Source organism: Sus scrofa, chromosome 10, assembly GCF_054392235.1.
Source record: "Sus scrofa isolate SSC_HxYL_T2T_F1_AM1 chromosome 10, Sscrofa_HxYL_maternal_Yorkshire_Landrace_v2.0, whole genome shotgun sequence".
NCBI lineage: Eukaryota > Metazoa > Chordata > Mammalia > Artiodactyla > Suidae > Sus > Sus scrofa.
In genome coordinates this window covers 57,679,191-57,702,213 of record NC_139392.1, presented here as the reverse complement: position 1 = coordinate 57,702,213, position 23,023 = coordinate 57,679,191, and the positions used below count along the sequence as shown (strand labels likewise).

General features: G+C 35.9%; 1 protein-coding gene across 8 annotated transcripts in view; it reads right to left on the bottom strand.

Moving 5' to 3' along the window:
• Nucleotides 1-23,023, bottom strand: part of GKAP1 (G kinase anchoring protein 1) — an 89,190-nt gene that overhangs the window by 39,829 nt on the left and 26,338 nt on the right. For 5 of the 8 annotated variants that reach the window (XM_084979820.1, XM_005668028.3, XM_013980151.3 and 2 more), the window contains 2 exons: nt 17,513-17,636; nt 15,209-15,231 (listed from right to left, as the gene is read on the bottom strand). The exons of 2 other annotated variants lie outside the window; for them this stretch is intronic. In XM_084979820.1, coding sequence (XP_084835946.1) covers nt 15,209-15,231; nt 17,513-17,636 — 147 coding nt within the window. Of the gene's footprint in view, nt 1-13,667; nt 13,857-15,208; nt 15,232-17,512; nt 17,637-23,023 lie in introns of those variants that run through there. One more of the 8 variants, XM_084979824.1, reaches the window with a different exon arrangement.

Genomic DNA, 23,023 nt, shown 5'->3' with positions numbered 1-23,023 from the left:
TCCCAAAGGAACTAAAAGCAAGGTCTAAAAGACGTATTTGTATTTGTACTCTCATGTTCACAGCAGTATTATTCCCAATAGCTGAAACACAGAAACAACCCAAGTGATAAACTGATGAATGAGTAAGAAAAATGTGGTATATACATACAATGGACTATCAGAGTTAAAAACAAAAGAAATTTGGGTGTTCTCATGGTGTAGTGGAAACACAACCAACTAGTATCGATGAGGATATGGGTTTGATCCCTGGCCTTGTTCAGTGGGTTAAGGATCTGACATTGCCGTGAGCTGTGGGGTAGGTGGCAGATGTGGCTCAGATCTGGCTTTGCTGTGGCGTAAGCCAGCAGCTGTAGCTCCGATTCGACTCCTGGCCTGGGAACTTGCATGGGCCACTGGTGCAGCCCTAAAAAGAAAAACCAAAAACAGAATAAATTCTGCGATATGCTATAAAAGATGAAATTTGAGGACATTTTGCTAAGTGAAATAAGTCAGTCACAATAAGACAAATATTTATGATTCCACTTACATTAGGTACTTAGAGTAGTCAACATCAAAGAGACAAAGTAGAATGGTGGTTGTCAGGGGTTGGGGAGAGAGGACAATGAAGAGTTACTGTTTAATAGATACAGAATTTTTAGTTTTACAAAATGAAAAGAGTTATGGGGATGCATGGTGGTGATGACTGCACTGTTGTGAAGAACGTGAATGTAATTAACACCACTGAATTTTACACTTAATAATGGTCGAAAGAGTAAATTCTATGTGTATTTTACCACAGTGAAAAAAAAAAGTAACAATGGATCACAGAGTTTAAAGAAAAAATTAAAACCATAAAACTTCTAGAATAAATCATTGTGGCCTTGGGTTTGGCAAAGACTTATTAAATAAATACCAAAAGTATGTCCCATAAAAGAAAAAATCAATAAACTACACTTCATCAAAATTAAAAACTTCTGTGTTTCAAAAGACACCATTAAGAAAGTACAAAGGCAAGTTGAAGTCTAGGAGAGAATATTTGCAAGTCATGTATTTGGTGAAGGACCCCTACCCAGAACACTTAAAGGAACTTGACAAAACAACAAGACAATATACTTAAAAATGGGCAAAAGAAATGAGTAGACATTTCTCCAAATAAGATGTAAGAATAGCTGATGAGTAAATGAAAAGATGTTCAAAATCATTAGTCACTTAGGGAACTGCAAATTTAATGAGATAACCATCATAAGCCACTAGTGTGGCTATAACCACACTGAGAAACAACATCAAGTGTTGACAAGGATGTGGACAAATTGGAAGAACCTTCATACATTACTGGTGGGAACAACAAACAGTACAGTCAATTTGGAAAACAGTTTAACAAGACAAATAAAAGTTAAACATCAATTACCATACAACCCAGCAATTTCACTCTAAGTATCCACCTAAGAGAAAATACCTCCACACAAAGGCATGTATCAAATGTTCATAGCAAAATGTCCATCAACTGGTGAATAAATAACATTTATACTATGGCATGCTATTCAACAATAAAATGAGATGAACTACTGACACATGCTAAAACACAGATAAACCTCAAAAACATTATGGTAAGTGAAAGAAGCCAGATATGAAAGAATACATATTATATGAGTCCTTTCACATTAGATTACCAAAAAAGGCAAATTTTGGGACATAAAGATCAGTAGTTGCCAAAGGCTGAAAGTGGAGTAGAAATTGTGTACAAATGGATATGAGGAAATTTAGGGGATGACAGAAATGTTCTAAATGTAGACTATGGTTATGGTTGCACAGTTCTTTATTACAAATTATTGAATTATACACCTAACAATGGGTGAATATTACAGCATGTAAATTATAACTCAATAAACTGTTTCTTTTTTAAAAAAGAACACCCATGATTGCACTATTTTACTTAATAACTGGACTATTACCTATACCATGTGTCCTCCACAAGAGTAACTGTTGATACAAATTTAGTGTATATCATTTCTATCTTTTATTACTGTTTTATAGATATGTCAGGAAACAATGTTTTCATTTTGCTTGTTTTACTTTTATTATGAAAATTTTCCAAATACGCTACATCTAGGTTTAACAATTGTTAAAGATCTTCCTTAACAATTTATCCAACCCTCTTTTTCACTTAGGTATTTTAAAGTACTGACATTATGACATTTCTGTTGTGGTCCATGCACAGGTTAGAAAAAGAACTTCCAGACCCATACTGCAGTGAAAAGAAAGGAGTTTACTGAGATAAGAAATGCTACCAGCACGGCAGGTCGACCTCTTGATAATCAGGGAGAGCTGCCCCAAGTGCGTGGTCATGTCTGTTTTTATAGCCTGGACAAAATAGAGGGGAAGAGGTCTTAGGATACACATGCTGGTTGGTTGGGGGCATATACCCCCCTTAGACGTATATGCCAGGATGCTCAAGAGGGGCTTGAGAACTATGTGACAATTGCAATGGGATAGAAGAGGCCATTAGGATACAGTAATTTTTAACCTGGTCAGAGGCTCTTTGAGTTGATCTCATTGGAGAGGACTTGAAATCCCACAACTTCATCTCAAAAATTCAAATGCAGCTAGCTCCAAAGAAATAAATTTTCTAATTTAACCATAATGTCATCACACCCAACAAAACTATTTCCTAATATCACCTTATACACCTATTTAAATTTCTTCAATTGTATAAAAATATCTTTTATTGCTAATCTAATTAGGGTCTAAACATTACATTAGTCATTTAACTCTCCTTTAATTCAGATCATTCCGTCTCCACATTCCACCTTTTCTTCTCCATAATACTTTCTTGTTGCAGAGACCAGGCAAAGTGACCATATTCTAGATTTGCCTGATTGCTTCCACTAATTACACTTAACTTGTAATTCCTACATTTCCTGTAAAATGGAAGTCAGATCTTCAGGCTTGATTTATACACAGCTTAAACATTTTTGGGAAGTGTATTCAGTTTTGCTTGATTTTAAGTTTTATAAAACTGGTATCAATTAAAAAATCTTAGAAGACTTTTTCATTTAACGTTCTTTCAGATTCATCCATTTTGGTGCCTAGAGCTATATCCATTTTTACTACTGCATAAACCACTGTGTGATTATACTTAAAATGTATCCATTCTATTGAAGATTAACATTTGGATCTTTTGGAAGGGGGCTAGGTTATTACACATTCATAAACATTCCTATACACAGTTCCTAGGACACAACAGCAAGTTTCTGTAGGGCTTGTAATTAAAATGCTCCATCTAAGTCCACAAATAACAAGTGCTAAAGGGGTTGTGGAGAAAAGGGAACCCTCCTGCACTGCTGGTGGGAATGTAAACTGGTACAGCCACTATGGAGAACAGTTTGGAGATACCTTAGAAATCTATACATAGCACTTCCATATGACCCTGCAATCCCACTCTTGAGCATATATCCAGACAGGAGATTCCTTGAAAAAGACACATGCACCCGCATGTTCATTGCAGCACTATTCACAATAGCCAGGACATGGAAACAACCCAAATGTCCATCAACAGATGATTGGATTAGGAAGATGCGGTGTATATATACACAATGGAATACTACTCAGCCATAAAAAGAATGACATAATGCCATTTGCAGCAACATGGATGGAACTAGAGACTCTCGTACTGAGTAAAATGAGTCAGAAAGACAAATACCACCTGATATCACTTATAACTGGAATCTAATATCCAGCACAAATGAACCTTTCCACAGAAAAGAAAATCATGGACTTGGAAAATAGACTTGTAGCTGCCCTAGGGGAGAGGGAGGGAGTGGGAGGAATCGGGTTATTGGACACAACTTGAATAAAAAATTTTTTAAAAAAAGAAAGAAAAGGACAGCAAAAAAAAAATGCTCCATCTATACGCTATACATGCTGTTTATTTCTCTTATGCCACACTTAAGTGCTTTGAATTTATTCCAAGAGAAAATCTAAATAATTATGTTTTCACATGAGCATTATATTAAAGATGACATTATACATGGGATAAGTCTACTTTTGTCTCTTCTAGACTCTGATGGACAATTCTTGAACCTGACTTGAAATAACTATTTGTTAAACCCTTAGTATGCAATTAGTTAGAGTGCTACACATCAGCTACTCTTAGGGAACTCACAATTTACTGAGAAAGACAAAAACTAACATATGATATAATAATAAACACAATAATTTATAAGCACTCTTCCACACACATCAGGGATGGCAAATACAGGTAAAGCATGCAGCCACTTCTTTCTCTTTTTATAAATGGCAAACATAATTTACTGGTACTGGCACTTTTCTTGCTGAGCAAAGATGTAGTCTCAGTATTCCCAATGCAGAGCTCCATGAAGGCCCTAACAATGTGCTTGAATTGGCAGAGGAATTAAAACCTATGTGCCTCTCTTACAGTGTTTTAAAAATACACAAGAGAAACAGGCCCAAAAAGGCTAGAGAAAGTTTTAGTTGGAAGGCAGAACATGCATTCATCAACCAACATTCATTTACATTACCTACTATGTGAAAGGAGTTAGGAGTACCAGAGACATTAAATCAGTAAGATATGGTCCCAGTCTTCCAAGAACTCAAGTTCTAGTGAAGAAAACAACACAGGATTTTGAGTGCTATGATGTATATACAGGTATTTGGGCATCTAGTAAGTAAGACCATGAAGAGGAAAACTTTCCTGGAAAAAGTGACTCTTTGGCCAAGTTCTGTAGTTAGCCAAACAAAGATGCAAGGTTTGTGATGTCACCAAGATGGTGACATAGGTCATTCCTGATTTCACTTCCCCTCACAAGAACAAACAACTATTCATGGACAAGACACCACTGAGAAAGATGGAAGGGAATAAATACATGGGAAGCAAGGTAGTATGAAAAAATACAGAAACTCTAAATATTCTTGCATGGCTTGACAGAGTCAATCCTGAAATAGGATTTTTTTAAATGCAGTATGGGAATGACAATAACTGGGATACTACTGGTTTCATAAACTCTATAATTATTACTGTATGTTTGTACTGCTGAAGTAAAAATTTAAATTTAATGAAGAATGAATGAGCTCTGAAGAAATAATGGGTCAAGGAAATAATCACCGGGGTTTCCAATGTGGTGCAACGGGAAGGGTGGCATCTTGGGAGCACTGGGACACAGGTTTCATCTCTGGCCCAGCACAGTGGATTAAAGATCTGGTGTTGCCACAGCTGCAGCTTAGGAATTAGAACTAATTCCTGGCCTGGGAACTCCATATGCCATGGGGTGACAAAAAAAGTAAAAAAAAAAGGAAATAATCATAAGTAGCTGCTAACAGTATTGCGTGAAAGTCTAATGGGAAACTTTAACATTGGCTCACAACACCTCAACCCACTGATCAATTTTAAAATAAACTTTTAACTTTAGAATACTCCTATATTTATAGAAAAGTTGCAGACAGTACAGTTTCCATATCTCTCTCAGTTTCCCCCAGTTAACATCTTAACATTATTACATTTGTTATAATTAAGAAACAACATTAGTACACTACTATAATTAGACTCCACATTTTATTTGGCTTTCCCGAGGACTAATTTTTCCCTAATATCCCTTTTCTGTTCCAAGATCTCATTCAGTATATACTACATTTAATTATTATGTAGAGTTGGCCTTCTCTGATACATAGTATTTTCTCAGACTTTGTTTTTCATGACCTTGATATTTTCACGTTATACTAATACATTGGTCAAGTATTTTGTAGAATGTCCCTTGATATGGGTTTGTTTGATGTTTTTCTCATGACCAGACATATGTTCTCAGGGGGAAGCCATTCTTATCACATCACATCAAGGGTACATGCTATCAACATTATTTATCACTAATAATATTATTGATCACCTGGTCATGGTTGTGTTTGCAGGTTTCTGCAGTGTAAAGTCAGTTCCTCTCCTTTTCTGTCCTTTTTTTTTTTTTTCCTGTCTTTTTCAGGGCTGCACCCTCAGCATATGGAGGTTTCCAGGCTAGGAAACCTACACCATAGCCACAGCAACAGCAACGCGGGATCTGAGCTGTGTCTGCAACCTACACCACAGCTCATGGCAACACCAGATCCTTAACCCACTGACCAAGGCCAGGGATCGAACCCACGTCCTCATGGATACTTGTAGGGTTTGTTAACCACTGAGCCACGATGGGAACTCCTTTTTTTTTTTTTTTTCTTTTGGTTTTGTTTGTTTTTCTCTCTCCTTTTCTGTACTCTACTCTTTGGAAGTGTTAGTAAGTGTAGCCCACACTCAAGGGAAGAGGAGGGGTTAAGCTCCCTCTCCTGGAGAGAGAATATCTACATAAGTTATTTGAAATTTACATATAGAAGATATATCTCCCACTTATTTATATTAGTATCTACTCAGGGATTTTGTTTCTCAAAGTGTCCCTGCTCTGGCCATTGGAAGGTATGTAGGTTAGTTCCCATGTCCTTCTGACATGCCCCAAACCCCTATCTTTTTGGTTGAGTACTTTCTTACTTTATAGCACTATCAGTTGCTCCAGGCTCATCTTATATATGCTCTGTTGCAGCCCTAGAAGCAGAGCCATTTAAGGAATCCTGGTTCCTTTTATTGGCGAATGTTAGACCCACTGATCAATCCTAACATCATAACAATAACCCAGTCAGTCTATGCCCCCTGATACTGATATGACACAAAGTGGGATGCACCACCAAGGAAATATTTTTGCTTCCCTCATCTTCTCAAAAAAAAAAAAAAAAAAGAAAGAAAGAAAGAGAGTTTCTGTTGTGGCTCAGTGGGTTATGAATTGGACTAGTACCCATGAGGATGCAGGTTTGATCACTGGCCTTGCTTAGTGGGTTAAGGATCCAGCACTGCCATGAGTAAGCTGCAGTGTAGGTTGCAAAAGAGACTCAGATCCAGCATTGCTGTGGCAGTGGTATAAACCGGCAGCTACAGCTCTGATTCAACCCCTAACCTGGAAAACTTCCATATGCCACAAGTGTGGCCCTAAAAAGCAAAAAACAAAAACAAAAAACAAACCCTGAAATTGACTCTATCAAGCCTCAAGAGATAATTAACAATTTATAGGAAATCCTGTAAAGATGTACCCCTGAGGTCCACAGATATGATGAGATGAAGCCATAAATGGCAATTGAGATGTGGGGGCAAAATCCAGAGTCCTAAGGCTATATAAATCTATGGCTCTGGTCAAATCTGGAACCAGTTATTTCCCTATTCTCTCATGGCTTGGCTATATGAACTAAATAAATGTCTTTTTTGCTTACACTGAGTTTGGCTTCTGTTACTTATAACCAAGAGAGCTAACAAATATAATAAATACAAATAAGGAGAGGCATGGGCACAAAAATGGATTCAGAACACTGACAGAGTTCCTGTCGTGGCACAGCAAAAACAAGTCCAACTAGGAACCATGAGGTTGCGGGTTTAATCCCTAGCCTTGTTCAGTGGGTTAAGGATCCAGCATTGCTGTGGCTGTGGTGTAGGCCGGCAGCTGCAGCTCCGACTTGACCTCTAGCCTGGGAACCTCCATATGCCATGGGTGAGGCCCTAAAAAAAAAAAAAAAGGAACACTGAGAGAAGTAAGGTAAAAGCTGATTTGCTTAGGTAAATTTAGCCAGATTTAGGTTAAGATTTTTTAAAGCTAGGGAGAATTTATTTGTTTTTAAAATTTAATGAGCTATCATTGCCATTCTCCTGTGTTTTAGTAGTATTGACTATAGGGTTCATTTTTTAATATTTATTTCAGTCACATACTAACCATTTATCATAATTTTGGAAATCAACAGATTTTACTTTTTAGCTAATTCAGGCATAAGATGAATAAATTATTTATACAAGCTCATATATCTAAGGTAGATATGCTGAAAGCACAGTGCAATAAAAAAGGAAATAGGCTGTGGAAGCAGCAGAATTGGGTTTGTTCCCCAGTTCCTTCTCTCATCCAGTGCTTTTTCTTCTTAATATAATTTTTAGTAGGGAGTACAGAGACAAGATAGAAAATTCACAAGTTTATAACGTGAAAAGTAAGCCTTTCTCCTATCCCCGTCCCAGGAACCGTTATACCTCCTTCCCCACACTTTCGCAACCACTGTTACAACCTCTTGGGACTCTTCTAGAGACAGTCTACTTAAGATTGTTGAAGACTTGACCTTTTAGATGTCAAGATACACGATGACCACTAAATTTTTTAAAGTTATTCAATGGCATGAGCAGGACTGGAGTTAGAGAGGCCTGATGAAAAAGTAGCTATAAGATACTCCACCCAGAAGCAATGGAATTTAAAAAGGCAACAAAATTAAAAAACACGAGCACTTTAAGGATCAAATGATGTTCCTTAAAGGCATGATTAAGAGGCTTTTAAGAGGTATGTATGAGGACCTATTCTATTATTCACTCTGCTTGCCTACAGTTCTCTTGGATCTTGACTATTGTAGTAAGTGATGGGGAGGGTACTGGATTAAAGGTATAACATCTGGACATTTAATGAAGATAATTTGTTCCCAACTTGTCCTCCTGCTAGTGTCATTATTATAATTGTTATAAGATGAAAGAAATTACCAAGACTCAAGGCTGAAAACACAGAGATTAATAACACATAACCAAGATGGATGGAGAAAAAAATGAGGTGGGGGGATGATGAAATTAACATGAGAACAAGTTTAGCTAGCAGCTAGAGGAATATACAGGTAGTTCAAGTACTCATCATTACCCAGCAGTAAAGCAACAAATCATTCCACTGATCCATATGTCTGTTTTTGTACCAATATGACACTGTCCTGATTACTGTAGTGCTGTAACATTGTCAAGTCTGGGAGAGTTATGCCTGCTGCTCTGTTTTTTTCTCCTCAGGATTCTTTGGCAGTTCCATGTCTTTTATGGTTCCACAGCAATTTTTGGATTATTTTATCTAATTCTCTGAAAAATATCACGGGCACTTTGATAGAAACCACATTAAATCTGTAAATTGCTTTGGATAGTATGACATTTTAATGCTATTCTTCCAATCCAGGAGCATGGGATATCTCTGCATTTCTTTGAATCCTCTTTAATTTTCTTGATTTAAGTTTTATAGTTTTCAGCGTGTAAGTCTTTCACTTCCTTGGTCAGGTTTATTCCTAGGCATTTAGGTTTTTTTGGTGTGATTTTAAATGGTACTTTTTAATATTCCTTTTCTAATCACTGTTACACTCCTTTTCTAATATTCCTTTTCTAATCATTGTTAGTATATACAGAAATGCGATCAATTTCTTATGTTAACTTTGTATCCTGCTACTTTTCTGCATTCATGGATCATATCAAGTAGTTTTTGTGTGGAGTACTTAGGGTTTTTTACATATAGTATCATGTCCTGTGCATATAGTAACAATTTTACCTCTTCCTCTTCCAGTTTGGCCACCTTTTATTTCCTTTTTTTTTTTTTTTGTCTAATTATAATACTACGTTTGAATAAAAGTGGTGAGAGTAGGTTGGCATCCTTGTCTTGTTCCAGATTTTAGTGGGAAAGCATTCATTCAGCTTTTCTCCATTGAGTATTTTATTGGCTGTGGGTTATAAATGGCTTTTATTATGTTGAGATAATATATCCACTTTGGTAGGAGTTTTTATCATGAATGGATGTTGTCGAATGCTTTTTCTGCATCTATTGAGATGATCATGTGGTTTCTGACTTTTCTTTTTGTTAATATGATGTATCACGTTGATTTGCATATACCGAACCATCCTAATGAACTCAGGTTGAATTCCAGTTGGTCGTAGTGTATGGTTTTTTTATGTGTTGTTGGATTTGGTTGGCCAAAATGTTGTTGAGAATTTTTGCATCTATATTTATCAAAGATATTGGTGTATAGTTTTCTTTTTTGGCAGTATCTTTGGTTTTGGTATTAGGGTGATGGTGGCATCAAAGAATGTCTTTGAGAGTGTTCCTTCTTCTTTAGTCTTTTGGAAGAGTTTAAAAAGAATTAGTGTAAGGTCTTCTTTATATGTTTGGTAGAATTTGTCCGTGAAGCCATCTGGTCCTGTACTTTTTGTTTAGTAAAACTTTTTTCAAAGAGTTCAAAAAAATAAGTGTGGAAAAATTCTGATTTCAACTCTAAAATGAGATTTGTTTTCTACTCCTAAAATGCAATATTTAATTTTACATTTTACTCAGTAATTAATTTTTTCCATCTTTAATATGTTACTTATGCCAAGAGATTTTTTTTCCCTACTATACTCTAAAATTGCTAACCTCTGTCAAGAACAATATGCATCATATCTTTGCTACCCTCCGCCTTTTTCTTTTTATGGCAAGTGGTGCTGGGAAAACTGAACGGCTGCGTGTAAATCTGTGAAACTACAACACACCATGCACAAAAATAAACTCAAAATGGGTTCAAAATTTAAACATAAGACATCACACCATAAAACTCCTAGAAGAGAACATAGGCAAAATATTCTCTGACATCAACCTTACAAATGTTTTCTGAGGGAGTTCCCATCATGGCTCAGCAGAAATGAATCTTACTAGTATCCATGAGGATGCAGGTTCGATGCATGGCCTTGCTCAGTGGGTTAAGGATCTGGCATTGCCATGAGCTGTGGTGTGGTTTGGATCTGGCATTGCTACGGTTGTGGTGTAGGCCAGCAGCTACAACTCTGATTCAACCCCTGGCCTGGGAACCTCCAGATGCTGTGGGTATGGCCCTTAAAAAAAAAAAAGTTTTCTTAGGTCAGTCTCCCAAGGCAACAGAAATAAAAACAAAAATAAACCAATGGTACCTAATCAAACTTAACAAGCTTTTGCACATCAAAGGAAGCCATTCAAAAAACAAAAAGACAACCTACAGAATGAGAGAAAACAGTTGCAAATGATGATAAGGGTTTAATCTCCTAAACATACAAACAACTCAACAGGAAAAAAATCAACCCAATCGAAAAATGGGCAGAAGACCTAAAGAGACATCTCTCCAAAGAAGACATATGGATGGCCAGTAGGCACATGAAAAGATGCTCAACATCACTAATTATTAAAGAAATGCAATTCAAAACTACTATGAGGTAGTACCTCACACTGGTCAGAATGGCCATCACTGGAGTTCCCATTGTGGCTCAGTGGATTAAAAACCCAACAGGTATCCAGGAAGATGCAGTTCGATGTCTGGCCTTGCTCAGTGGGTTAAGGATCTGGCTTTGCTGCAAGCTGTGGGGTAGGTCACAGATGTGGTTTGGATCTGGTATTGCTATGGCTGTGGTGTAGGCTGGGGGCTGCAGCTTCAATTCAACCCTGAGCCTGGGAACTTCCATATGCAACAGGTGCAGCCATAAAATGCAAAGGAAAAAAAGAAAGAATGGCCATCATTAACAAGTCTACAAGTAACAAATGCCGGAGAGAGTGTGGAGAAAATGGAACCCTCTTAACACTGTTGGTGGGAATGTAAATTGGTGCAACCATTATGGAAAACCGTATGGAGGTTCCTCAGAAAACTAAACATGGAGCTACCTAATGATCCAGCAATCCCACTTCTGGGCATACATCTGGACAGAACTATAATTCAGAAAGATACACGCACCCCTATGTTCACTGCAGCACTATTAACAATAGCCAAGATATGAAGACAACCTAAATGTCCATCAATAGATGAATGGATTAAGATGATGTAGCTCATATATACAATGGAATACTACTCAGCCATAAAAAGAACCAAATAAGAGTTCCCATATTAGTTTAGCGGGTTGAGGACCCAATGTTGTCTCTGTGAGGATGCAGGTTCCATCCCTGACCTCGCTCACTAGGTTAAGAATCTACATTGTGATGGCCAAAATACACATGAAAAGATGTTCAACATCACTAATTACTAGAGTAATTATGTATGTGCCACCTTTACACCAGCCAGAATGGCCATCATAAAAATGTCTACAAACAATAAATACTGGAGAGGATGTGGAGAAAAGGGAACCCTCTTACACTGTTGGTGGGAATAAAACTGGTGCAGCCACTATGGAAAAGAGTATGGAGATGCCTCAAAAAACTAAAAATGGAACTACCATATGATCCAGCAATCCCACTCCTGGGCATCTATCCAGAGAGTACCATGACTCTAAAAGATACAGGTACCCCAGTGTTCACTGCTGCACTATATACAACAGCCAAGACATGGAAGCAACCTAAATATTGACAGATGAGTAAAGAAGATGTGGTAAACAGAGGAGAAAATAAGGATACACAATGGAATATTATTCAGCCATAAAAAGGAATGAAATAACTGCATTTACAGCAACATGGATGGACCTAGAACGTATCATGCTAAGTGAAGTAAGTCAGACAGTGAGACACAAACATCATATGCCATCACTTATACGGGAAAAAAAGAATACGATGAACTTCTTTGCAGAAAAGAAACTGACTCACAGACTTTGAAAAACTTAGGGTTACCGAAGAGACAGGTGGGAGGATATGGGCTGAGGTTTGGGATAGAAATGTTGTAAAATTATGTTGTGATTATGGCTGTACAACTATAAATATAATAAAATTCACTCAACTAAAAATAAAGTATAATATGGAGTTCCATTGTGGCACAGCAGAAACAAATGTGACTAGTATCTATGAGGATATGGCCTTGCTTATTAGGTTGGGGATCCAGCACTGCCAAGTGTTGTGGTGTAGGTCGCAGAGTCGGGTCAGATCCCACATTGCTGTGGCTGTGGCGTAAGCTGGCAGCTGTAGCCCTGACCCAACCCCTAGCCTGGGAACTTCCTTATGCATTGGATGTGGCCCTAAAAATCAAAAAATAATAATAATAATATAAATTGTTTAAATAAAATTAAAAAATAAAATAAAAATGCAAAAAAAAAAAATCCACGTTTTCACAAGCTGTGGCATAGGCGGCAGATGTGATTCGGATCCAGTGTGGCTGTGGCTGTGGCTGTGGCATAGGCCTCAGCTGCAGCTCCAATTCAACACCTAGCCAAGGAACTTCCATATGCTACAGGTATAGCCATAATTAAAAAAAGAAAAAGAAAAAGAAAGAGAGTGAAATAAGGCCATTTGCATCAACATGAAGACAACTAGAGATTACCACACTAAGAGAAGTCAGAAAGAGAAAGACAAATACCACATGATCTCACTTATGTGGAATCTAAATATGGCACAAATGAACCTATCTATGTAACAGAAACAGACTCACAGACACAGAGAACAGACTTGTGGAGTGGGACAGACTGGGAGTTTGGGGTTAATAGATGCAAACTATTACATTTAGAACAGATAGACAACAAGGTCCTAATGTACAGCACAGGGAACTATATCCAATCTTCTGGTATATATAGATGATGATGGAAAATAATATTTAAAAAAAAAGAATGTGTATATATTTATGACTGAGTCACTTTGCTGTACAGCAGAAATTGGCACAACATTGTAAATCAATTACTGTTTAATTAAAAAATTAAAAGTTCTTCTAAATTCCTAGAGCAATGGCATAACCATTACATATTTATATATTCCAGTCCCAAGAAAGTGAGTAATACCTCAATGGAAATCAAACACAACTTTGGTATATTTTTTACAAGTGTCAAAAGATACTGTGAATTACATATTCTTTCGACCAATTTCTTAAAATTGTTATGTACGAAATAAATTATGATTTCATTTATAAATGTACAAAATGTCTTAATCATCAGGATTATTCAAAGTGAATTTTATTACATAGCAAATCATTTAATAGAAGAAAAATAAAACACAGTTCTAAAACTATAATGAGAGACAAAACATATGCTATATCACATACCTATGCCTGTTTAAATACAATTTTGTATTAAATATATTAAATAGATGAGATCCTGCCAGCCTGCATTTTTTTCTTTTCAATCACTGAAGAAGAAAAAGTAAACATGAATTGTTTATAAAAATTATTATTCCTTCCACTAACAGCTGCTAGTAGTCTCTTAGGAATAGGGTGCACCTTTGGTATCTGCTTCCTCATTTGTATAAAGCTATCTTCCAAATAAATCAATGCATAATAAAAAAAAATTGAAATCAGTCCAAAAGTACGTTTTCCACTTTCAAACATAAAATTAATACTCAGTCTATATTTGTGATTATTTAAATTTTAATCTAAAAATGGTGACAGTGGTTTGTAATTAACTTTAAAAGAATTTCTATCATCCATTTTAACAAATCGATTTTGTGCTTGTGTGTATGGTTGAGGACTATATTACTAATATAGTCACAGAGTTATTTAAGATGTGGTTTTCATAGAGATAGATTTCATTTCCCTGACCTGTCAAGCAAATATCTGAAATATCAAAAAACAAAATGGTCAAAACCATGTATGTTTTCTAAAGTGAAATCAAGGAACATCTGACCATTAAAAAAAAAATCAATTAAGGAGTTCCTGTTGTGGGGCAGCAGAAACGAATCCGATTAGGAACCATGGGGTGGGTTTGATCCCTGGCCTCGCTCAGTGGGGTAAGGATCTGGCATTGCTGTGAGTTGTGGTGTAGCTGGCAGCTGTAGCTCCAATTGGACCCCTAGTCTGGGGACCTCCATATGTCATGGGTGCGGGCCTAAAAAAAAAAAAAAAAAATCTATTAAGGGAATGAATAACAAAAATACTAGATAACTGAAGAAAAATGAAACTTCCAAATTACTACTTAAGTCAAAGGAACTCTTAACATTTTATTAGTACCTTCCTCAATATTAGAAGATATTTTATAGTAGTTATCTCCTAATTCTAAAAGGTTTATAGAAGCTATATTAGAGTCTTTAAAAAATGACCTATAATACTAGGAAATTATGTGTAGGCTGCACTACCCTCTAATAGTGAATGGCAAGAGAAGTATACGATCAGGTTATCTTATCTACAGATATAAATTATAAAATCACAGTTTACCTCACAATTTCCATAATTCCAAAAAAATCCTGAGACATGGTTTTGGGATGTTTTTAATAAAGATTGGAATATTATACCATTTTTCCCTAAAATTTTAAGCTTACATGTGGTAACCTTTAAACACACACTAATTAGGACGCTAAATCAAATTCTATTATACTTCCTGCAAATAGTATTTTTATACTACTGTAATGTAATTTATATCCTTTTAATTGTCAGAAACATGCTTGAGTTCATTCATGACTTACTGCTAAACACTAAAGCATTATTCTTAAAATCAGAAGTTTTATCAAATGTCTTCTAGAATAAAGACGGTTACAATAACACTTACCTCAGTCTTTTTACTAATGGGATCTGTAAATGAAAAAAAAATGGTGAGACTTCATTGAAGGACATTAACATATAAAAATATTTCAATATGTAAAATATTTCAACAAAATTATTGAAAAAATTTTCAAAATTATAATAATAGTTACAGAAGTCATTTGTAGGTTCTCTAGGACTCACATCAGATTTACTTTTCTAGGGATATGCTATTAAAATTTACACATAATTACTAATTTTCTCTCCTTAAGGATTTTTATCCCAGTCAATGCCACCCACACCAAATGGTACTATTAAATTTTAAACATTTGAATTCCATATATTTTAGGTTTATGGCTTCACATAATTCGGGAGGGGGGAATTGAAGGAGGAACAAATATGTCTAAAATCAAATCACAGGGTACTCTTATTGCCAAAAATTGTACAGGTCACTGCCTTTGTGGAATAAATACAACACAGGATAGCAATTTGTGTCTTTTAAAACTATTAGCTAGTTTTTTGTTAATTTTAAAAATACACATCATAGTGAGTTGATAATACTGTGGCAAAGTCCTAAATTTGATGAATATTTATAAATGCAAAAAGATGGCATATCTATATCAAGATTAAACAAATCACTGACTTAGTAACAACAAAGTGTTTCTGAAATATTGTAGGAATGCACACAGATATAAGGTTGAAACTGAAGTACAAATAGGAAGCAAGTGTTCTTATTTAAATTGGAGATGATCAGGATATCTAATATTTAATAATGCTTTTCATGCATAGCAGAAATTTTTCATTCATGAGGACTAAAATAATTTAATAGAACAGTTTCTTATGAGAAATCTATTTGAGAATCTAAAAGCTGGTCCAGTTCTCTAAAGCACCCAGAATACTGTCCACAAACACAGTAAATGTCAAAATCAAAAGTATCAGATCAAACTCCCAAATCCTGGTGGGCTATACAGTCATTCTTCTAGCCATGTTTTACTTAGCATCATACAACGTGATGCCCAAAGCCCAAGGAAGAATCATGACTGTGTTAATCATGGTTTTGAAACAGTTGTGTAGCTTCCTTTTAACAGTATCACACTAATGTCTTTCTCGATGTAGCTAATAAATTTACATAGCTTAAACACATGAAAAAAAATTAAGAAGTTTTAGAAAGCATTCTTTTCATGTTTCTGCCTAGTTTTTAATAATTCATATATAAAATCTTTCTTACCAAAGTTGGAAATTTAACATACATACATCTGTTCTTTTAACCCTCAAACAAAGCAACCTAATCAACAAGGCAGGCTATAGGAAAAACTTTCCTCATCTTTAAATGCAAGCAATACAATCCTCTAAATTTATTCCTAACTTCACAGGTTTGTTAATGAAAACGTCCTTTTGTTTACTTTTTAAAGATTATTCCTAAGGTATTATTAATCCTCATGAAACAAATGCTCAGTGTATTAAACTCTCAGTCAGTGAAGAAGCAGCTGTTCATTTGGTCATCAATAATTATAACTGGTATTAGCACAGCACTCATCGTTAAAATCTTCTGTGATGACAGTAATGTAACATACCTGTGCTGTCTAATATAGAAGCTGCTAGTTACATACGGCAACTGAGCATCAAATGTGGCTGATGCAACTAAGGCATTTTTAACTTCAATGCATTTTAATTAACTTATAGTTTGCCACACGTGAATCGTAGCTACCATATTATACAGCATAGACTTGAAGTTTTTGCCATTTCCCGTACCAAAAATAATGTGCTTTGTGGTCTATTTTCACAAGTCTGGTGGATGGTATAATTTCCTTGGTCTTCCCTGCTCAATAAAAATACAAACGATATTGTATAGGGATTTCTGGTAATAAGTCTCATTCTAAAAATCCATATTTCAATTTTCTAAGATATAGTTCCAGATAACCTGAAGAGGTTGACCAATAATGGATGAAATCTGAAAATAGTATTTCTGGTCTAGAATAAGCCAAATCACTTTATTTTTATAAGGACAATAATATCTTTCAAGATGACTCAAAAACTACAAATGTCAATTTTTATTTTCAGTGAGTTTTAGAAAAGGGAAAATTTAGAAAAGAAATTAGAAAATTTAGAAAGATAAATCCTTAATGAAATTTTATAAGGTTTTAATGACTGATTTTAAACTACTTTAACCCCCAAACAGTTTATTTCCAAACAGATTTATATTCTTTACATTCTAAGTAACATTAATAAGACAATCTTTACTTATTTTAAAAATCAGAAAAGTACTTACAACTTAAGTATACAAAGACTCAGAATAGTTCCCCTAGTATAAGAGATTTTGTACATATATTACCTTCAGATTGAAACTCTTTTAATGTTACTGTGAGAGGTTTGACTTTTCCACGATGAGTCTTTCTTTTACCTTTTTTATTTATAACCTTTGTCTGAGTTGAAACATTTTCATCATTTTCATATTCCTAAAAAAGCAAAATTACCAACAATAATTAAGCTTGGTTTACACTAGTAAAATCAACTCACCAATAAGTAATATGCTCCTTAAAATTTTATTTTTTTAAAATAAGAAGCAAATAAAAAAATCAAAACATAGGCTATCCAAACTATATAAAAAGACACTTTCTTTTACACTCAATCTCTTGCCTTTTAAACACTAAAATAAAAAGCTATACTTTGGTTTATAACTCCTAGTTGCCACGCTCTTCTTCACTTTAGGACCAAACTTAATTTTTTTTTTTTGTCTTTTTAGGGTCGCATCCATGGCATATGGAAATTCGCAGGCTAGGTGTCGAATCGGAGCTGCAGCTGCCAGCCTACGCCACAGCCACAGCAATGCCGGATCCTTAATCCACGGAGCGAGGCCAGGGACAGAATCTAGGTCCTCATGGATACTAGTCAGGTTCATTAACCGCTGAGCCAAGATGGGAACACCAAGACCAAACTTTAGATGATACTCAACAATAAATTTCCTTTCTCACCCACACTGAAATCTGGCATCTGCTGTTCTGACACTAAAATTAAGGTCAACCTCCTTTACAATGTAAAATACAAAGACATTTTTTCTAGCACCTCTTGTTTTCTCAATACATTTCTGATTATTCTTTTCTTTTTTTGGTTATAAATACTTTTTTTAAAAAAATCGAAGTGTAGTTCATTTATAATGTTGTGTTAGTTTCAAGTGTACCGCAAAGTGACTCAGTTATACATACATGTATATGTACTTTTTTAGAGTCTTTTCCCTTACAGGTTATTACAAAATATTGAGCAGAGTTTCCTGTGCTATACAGTAGGTCCTTGTTGATTATTTTATAATAAAGAATGTGTATATGTTAATCCCAAATTCTTAATTTATCCCCCCCACATCATTCCCCTTTGGTGACCATAAGTATGTTTTCTATATCTGTGGGTCTGTTTCTGTGTTGTATATAAATTCATTTGTACCATTGTACCATTTTTTTAAGGGCCACATCTGCAGCATATGGAAGTTACCAAGCTAGGGGTGGAATCGGAACTATTGCTGCCATCCCATGCCACAGCCACAGCAATGGGGGATCCAAGCCACATCTGTGACCTATACCATAGCTCATGGCAACACTGAATCCTTAACTCACTGAGTGAGGCCAGAGATCGAACCCACATCCTCATGGATACTAGTCAGATTTGATACTGCTGAGACACAATGAGAACTCCCATATTAACATTCTTTTTTTTTTAGATTCTACATATAAGCAGTATCATATGAATCTTGTCTCTGTCTGGTTTACTTCACTTAGTAGGATAATCTCTAGGTCCATCCATGACCTGAAATAATGTAAATGGCATTATTTCATTCTTTTTATGGCTAAGTAATATTCCACTGTATAAATATATCTTCTTTATCCATTTATCTACTTCTGATTATTCTTTTGGGGGAGGGGCACACTGTGGAATGTGGAAGTTCCCAGGCCAGGGACCAAACCTGTACTACAGCAGCAACAAGCTGCTACAGTGACAACACTGGATCCTTAACCTGCTGTACCACAAGGGAACTCCTACTTCTGACTATTCTTAAGTCTCCTTCACTGGCTTCTCTTTTCCTAATTCTATTCTTTAAAATGCAGCCTCTGTTCACTATTATTCTTTTTTTTTTTTTTTTTTTCTTTTTGGCTACACCTGCAGCATTCCCAAGTTCCCAGGCCAGGGATCCAATTCGATTCACACCAGCAACCCAAGCCACAGCAGTGACAACACTGGATACTTAACACACTGCACCACCAGGTAACTTCCTATTATTTCTTTATTAACCTCTTCTTCTTATGCTTTATACTCATTCTTCTAACTCAAAGCGTAAAGTTCTATGTGATGACTTGGGTATGTACAGACAACTTGACCTGAATGTTCCAAAAGCATCTCCAAATTAAGTATGTTCACCCTGCCTTCCTTACTTGATCCTATAGTAAGTACCTGGTTTAATGCCACCATCATCTACACAACTGTCTAGTCTAGAAACCTCAGTCATCCTGGCCTATTCTTCCTACGTACTTTATATGCAAATTAGCAACTAGGTCTTTTTGAATTTATCTCCTAAAGACCTTTTAAATCTATTCCCTTTTATTCATAACTTCTGTCATTTCTCCTATCTTTTTCTAGCTTGACACTGCAACACCCTCTAATTTTAGTCCCTCCATTCATCTTCCGCATTATTATAGCATGAGTTTCTATAATGAAAATCTGAAATCAATCTAAATGTTAAAAATATTCAACAGCTCTGTGCCAACAAATGCGTAAAACCCAATCTCCTTCACCTGTACACGAGGTTCTTTATATCCTATTCTAGTAGCAGTACCTCTAGCAACTCTAAGTCCCTAAATTAGTTTTTCAAATATGCTCCACTCTTTCACATGCACATATTTTGTATACATGACACTCCTTCACTGGGAATGCCTACTTTATCTTGCCTACCAATGGACTGCTATACAGCCCAGTACAACTCCTCTTTAAGAACCCTTCCCTGAAGTTTCCGTCGTGGTTAAAGAATCTGACTAGGAACCATGAGGTTGTGGGTTTGATCCCTGGCCTCGCTCAGTGAGGTAAGGATCTGGCATTGCCATGAGCTGTGGTGTAGGTTGCAGACACGGCTCAGATCCCGAGGTGCTGTGGCTCTGGTGTAGGCCAGCGGCTACAGCTCTGATTGGACCCCTAGCCTGGGAATCTCCATGTGCAGCAGGTGTGACCCTAGGAAAGGACAAAAAGACGGAAAAAAAAAGAAAAAAGAAAAAAGAAAAAGAAAAAAAGAACCCTTCCCTGGAGTTCCTGCTGTGGCACAGTGGGTTAATGGTCTGGCTTGTCTCTGTGGAGGTGATAGTTTCATCCCCAGCCCAGCAGAGTGGGTTAAAATCTGGCCTTGCTGCAGCTGTGGCTTAGGTCATGGCTCTGGCTCAGATTCCTGCTGCAGCTGTGGCACAGGTCACAGTTCCAGCTCAGATTCCATCCCTAGTCCAGGAATTTCCATATGCTGAGCATGCAGCTGAAAAAGAAAAAAAGAAAAGAACCCTTTCCTAAGATATTCTGCCACTTATATGACAACAGGGGTAGACCTTGAGAACATTATGCTGAGATAAGTCAAAGACAAGTACTATATGCTAACCCTTATATGTGTAATCTTAAAAAAGCCAAACCTGCTTTAAAAAAAAAAAAAAGTAAAGTGGTAGTTACCAGGGGAAGGGGTAAGGAGATAAAACTGATGGTGTTTAAGGATACAAATGTGTAATGCATAATAATTAAGCTGTAGAGATCCAAGGTACAGTGTAATTAATATATACTGTATTAGATCTCTATAGCTTATATATAAATAAATATATATTATATACATTTCTATACTATTCTATAAGAAGCATTTCTTCATGGCTCATAGGGTTAAGCATCCAGTTGTCACAGCTGGAGCTCGGTTACAGCTGTGGTATAGGCTCAACCCCTGGCCCAAGAACTTCCACATGCTGCAGGTGAGGCCGAAAAATAAATAAATAAGTAACAACAACAAAAAAAAAACATTAAAAAACCCCTATACTATAATGATGTAATATGACAAATACTGCTTAACTGGCAATTATATTATAATATATAAATTATCAAAGTAACATACTATACACCTTAAATTTATAAATTGTAAAATATCAGATTTATCAAATTAAAAATAATCCTTTCCTTAAACCCACTCCCATCAAAGGCACAGAAAATTCTATTTTCCTGACTTCCAACTGCACTGAGAACATACATCTCTAAATACTATACACAACAATTATATGTGTGTCTCCCTCCACTAAGCTCAAGAGCTTGGACCATGTCTTTATCTTTGTATTGTGTGCCTAGCAAATTCTGAGAATTCAAAAAAAAAATGTTTGGTGAATGAGTTTCAGGATAGAAAATGCCACACCAAATGTTAGGTATTATAAAAATCCTTAGGCTAAAATAATTATTTTATTGGAATACTGAGTTAACATTCGATGTAATTACATCAAACGAGCCACTGCATACAAAAGGAGTTTTTCCATTCTCTGAGATTCATTACAGTCTGATATTATCCATGCTTTTACATAGTAGGCCTATGACTGTGCCAAGAAAACTGGCTGTAAGCATATTTTACCAACACCATCTACTCTACTCCTTTTCTATAGGCAAAGCTAATCTTTTTAGTTTTAGAATCTAGACATATATCTAACAATGAATCATTTGTATGATAATATTCTATTTGATAGATTTTATTTTTGAACTGAGCAAGTCAGAATTTTTTTCAATGTAATCTGAAAATCCATTTAAATGATTAAATCATAGTAAAGCTAACTATATCCACTTTTGTAATTGCCAGCTTTGTGTCTAAATGGACAAGTTACAATGACAATTACAGTTATTACTGATTATTCGGGATAACAGGTACAGGGACATGGAAAATGAAACTGACATACAAAGGGTACCATGTCCGCTCTAACAGCAACTTTCATTCTCTTCCCTTGAGCTATAAATAAAAAAAAGTCATCTGCTGTAAATGTTAGTTAACTCTCACCTTGAGTGAGGAAGCGAGTGTACAATGACATAGTCTAAAGGCCCTTAAACCAGAAACCATTTATAATCAACCACTCAGTAATCACAAGGTGAATAAATTATGAACCAAAAAAATCCCCTATATATGTAAAGGAATAAAATGTTAAATAATATGGATAATATAAATGATCAACTTAAATAAAGAAAATAGAAACTGGGAGTTCTCGTTGTGGTTCAGTGGAAATGAATCCAACTGGTATCCATAAGGATGAAGGTTCAATCCCTAGCCTCACTCAGTGGGTTAAGGATCCAGCATTCCTGTGAGCTGTGGTATAAGTTGCAGATGCAGCTTGGATTCTGTTGCTGTGGCTGTGGTGTAGGTCGGCAGCTGTAGCTGGGAACTTCCATAGACTGCAGATGCAGCCCTAAAAAGCAAAATAGAGAAAATAGAAACCAACATTATATTTTGCTTAAATGTTCCTACAGTTACAAGTTGTAGAATGCACTTTGGCATACAGTCCGATATCAAGGCTTAGTGATAAATACTGAGTTCACAAGGTCAAATTATCAGAATTGTCCTCTAATTTAATTACAGTGTACCTCTAGCAGAAGGTCTCTTAATGGACACCTCTGTATTCACACTTACTTAAATTTTAAAAACTTAATTGTTTTCTATGTTAATTTAAAATGAGTTAAAATCGGGGAGTTCCCATTGTGGCTCAGCAGAAACGAACCTGACCAGTATTCATGGGGACGCAGGTTTGATCCCTGGCCTTGCTCAGCGGGTTAAGGATCTGGCGTTGCCATGAGCTGTGGTGTAGGTCGCAGATGC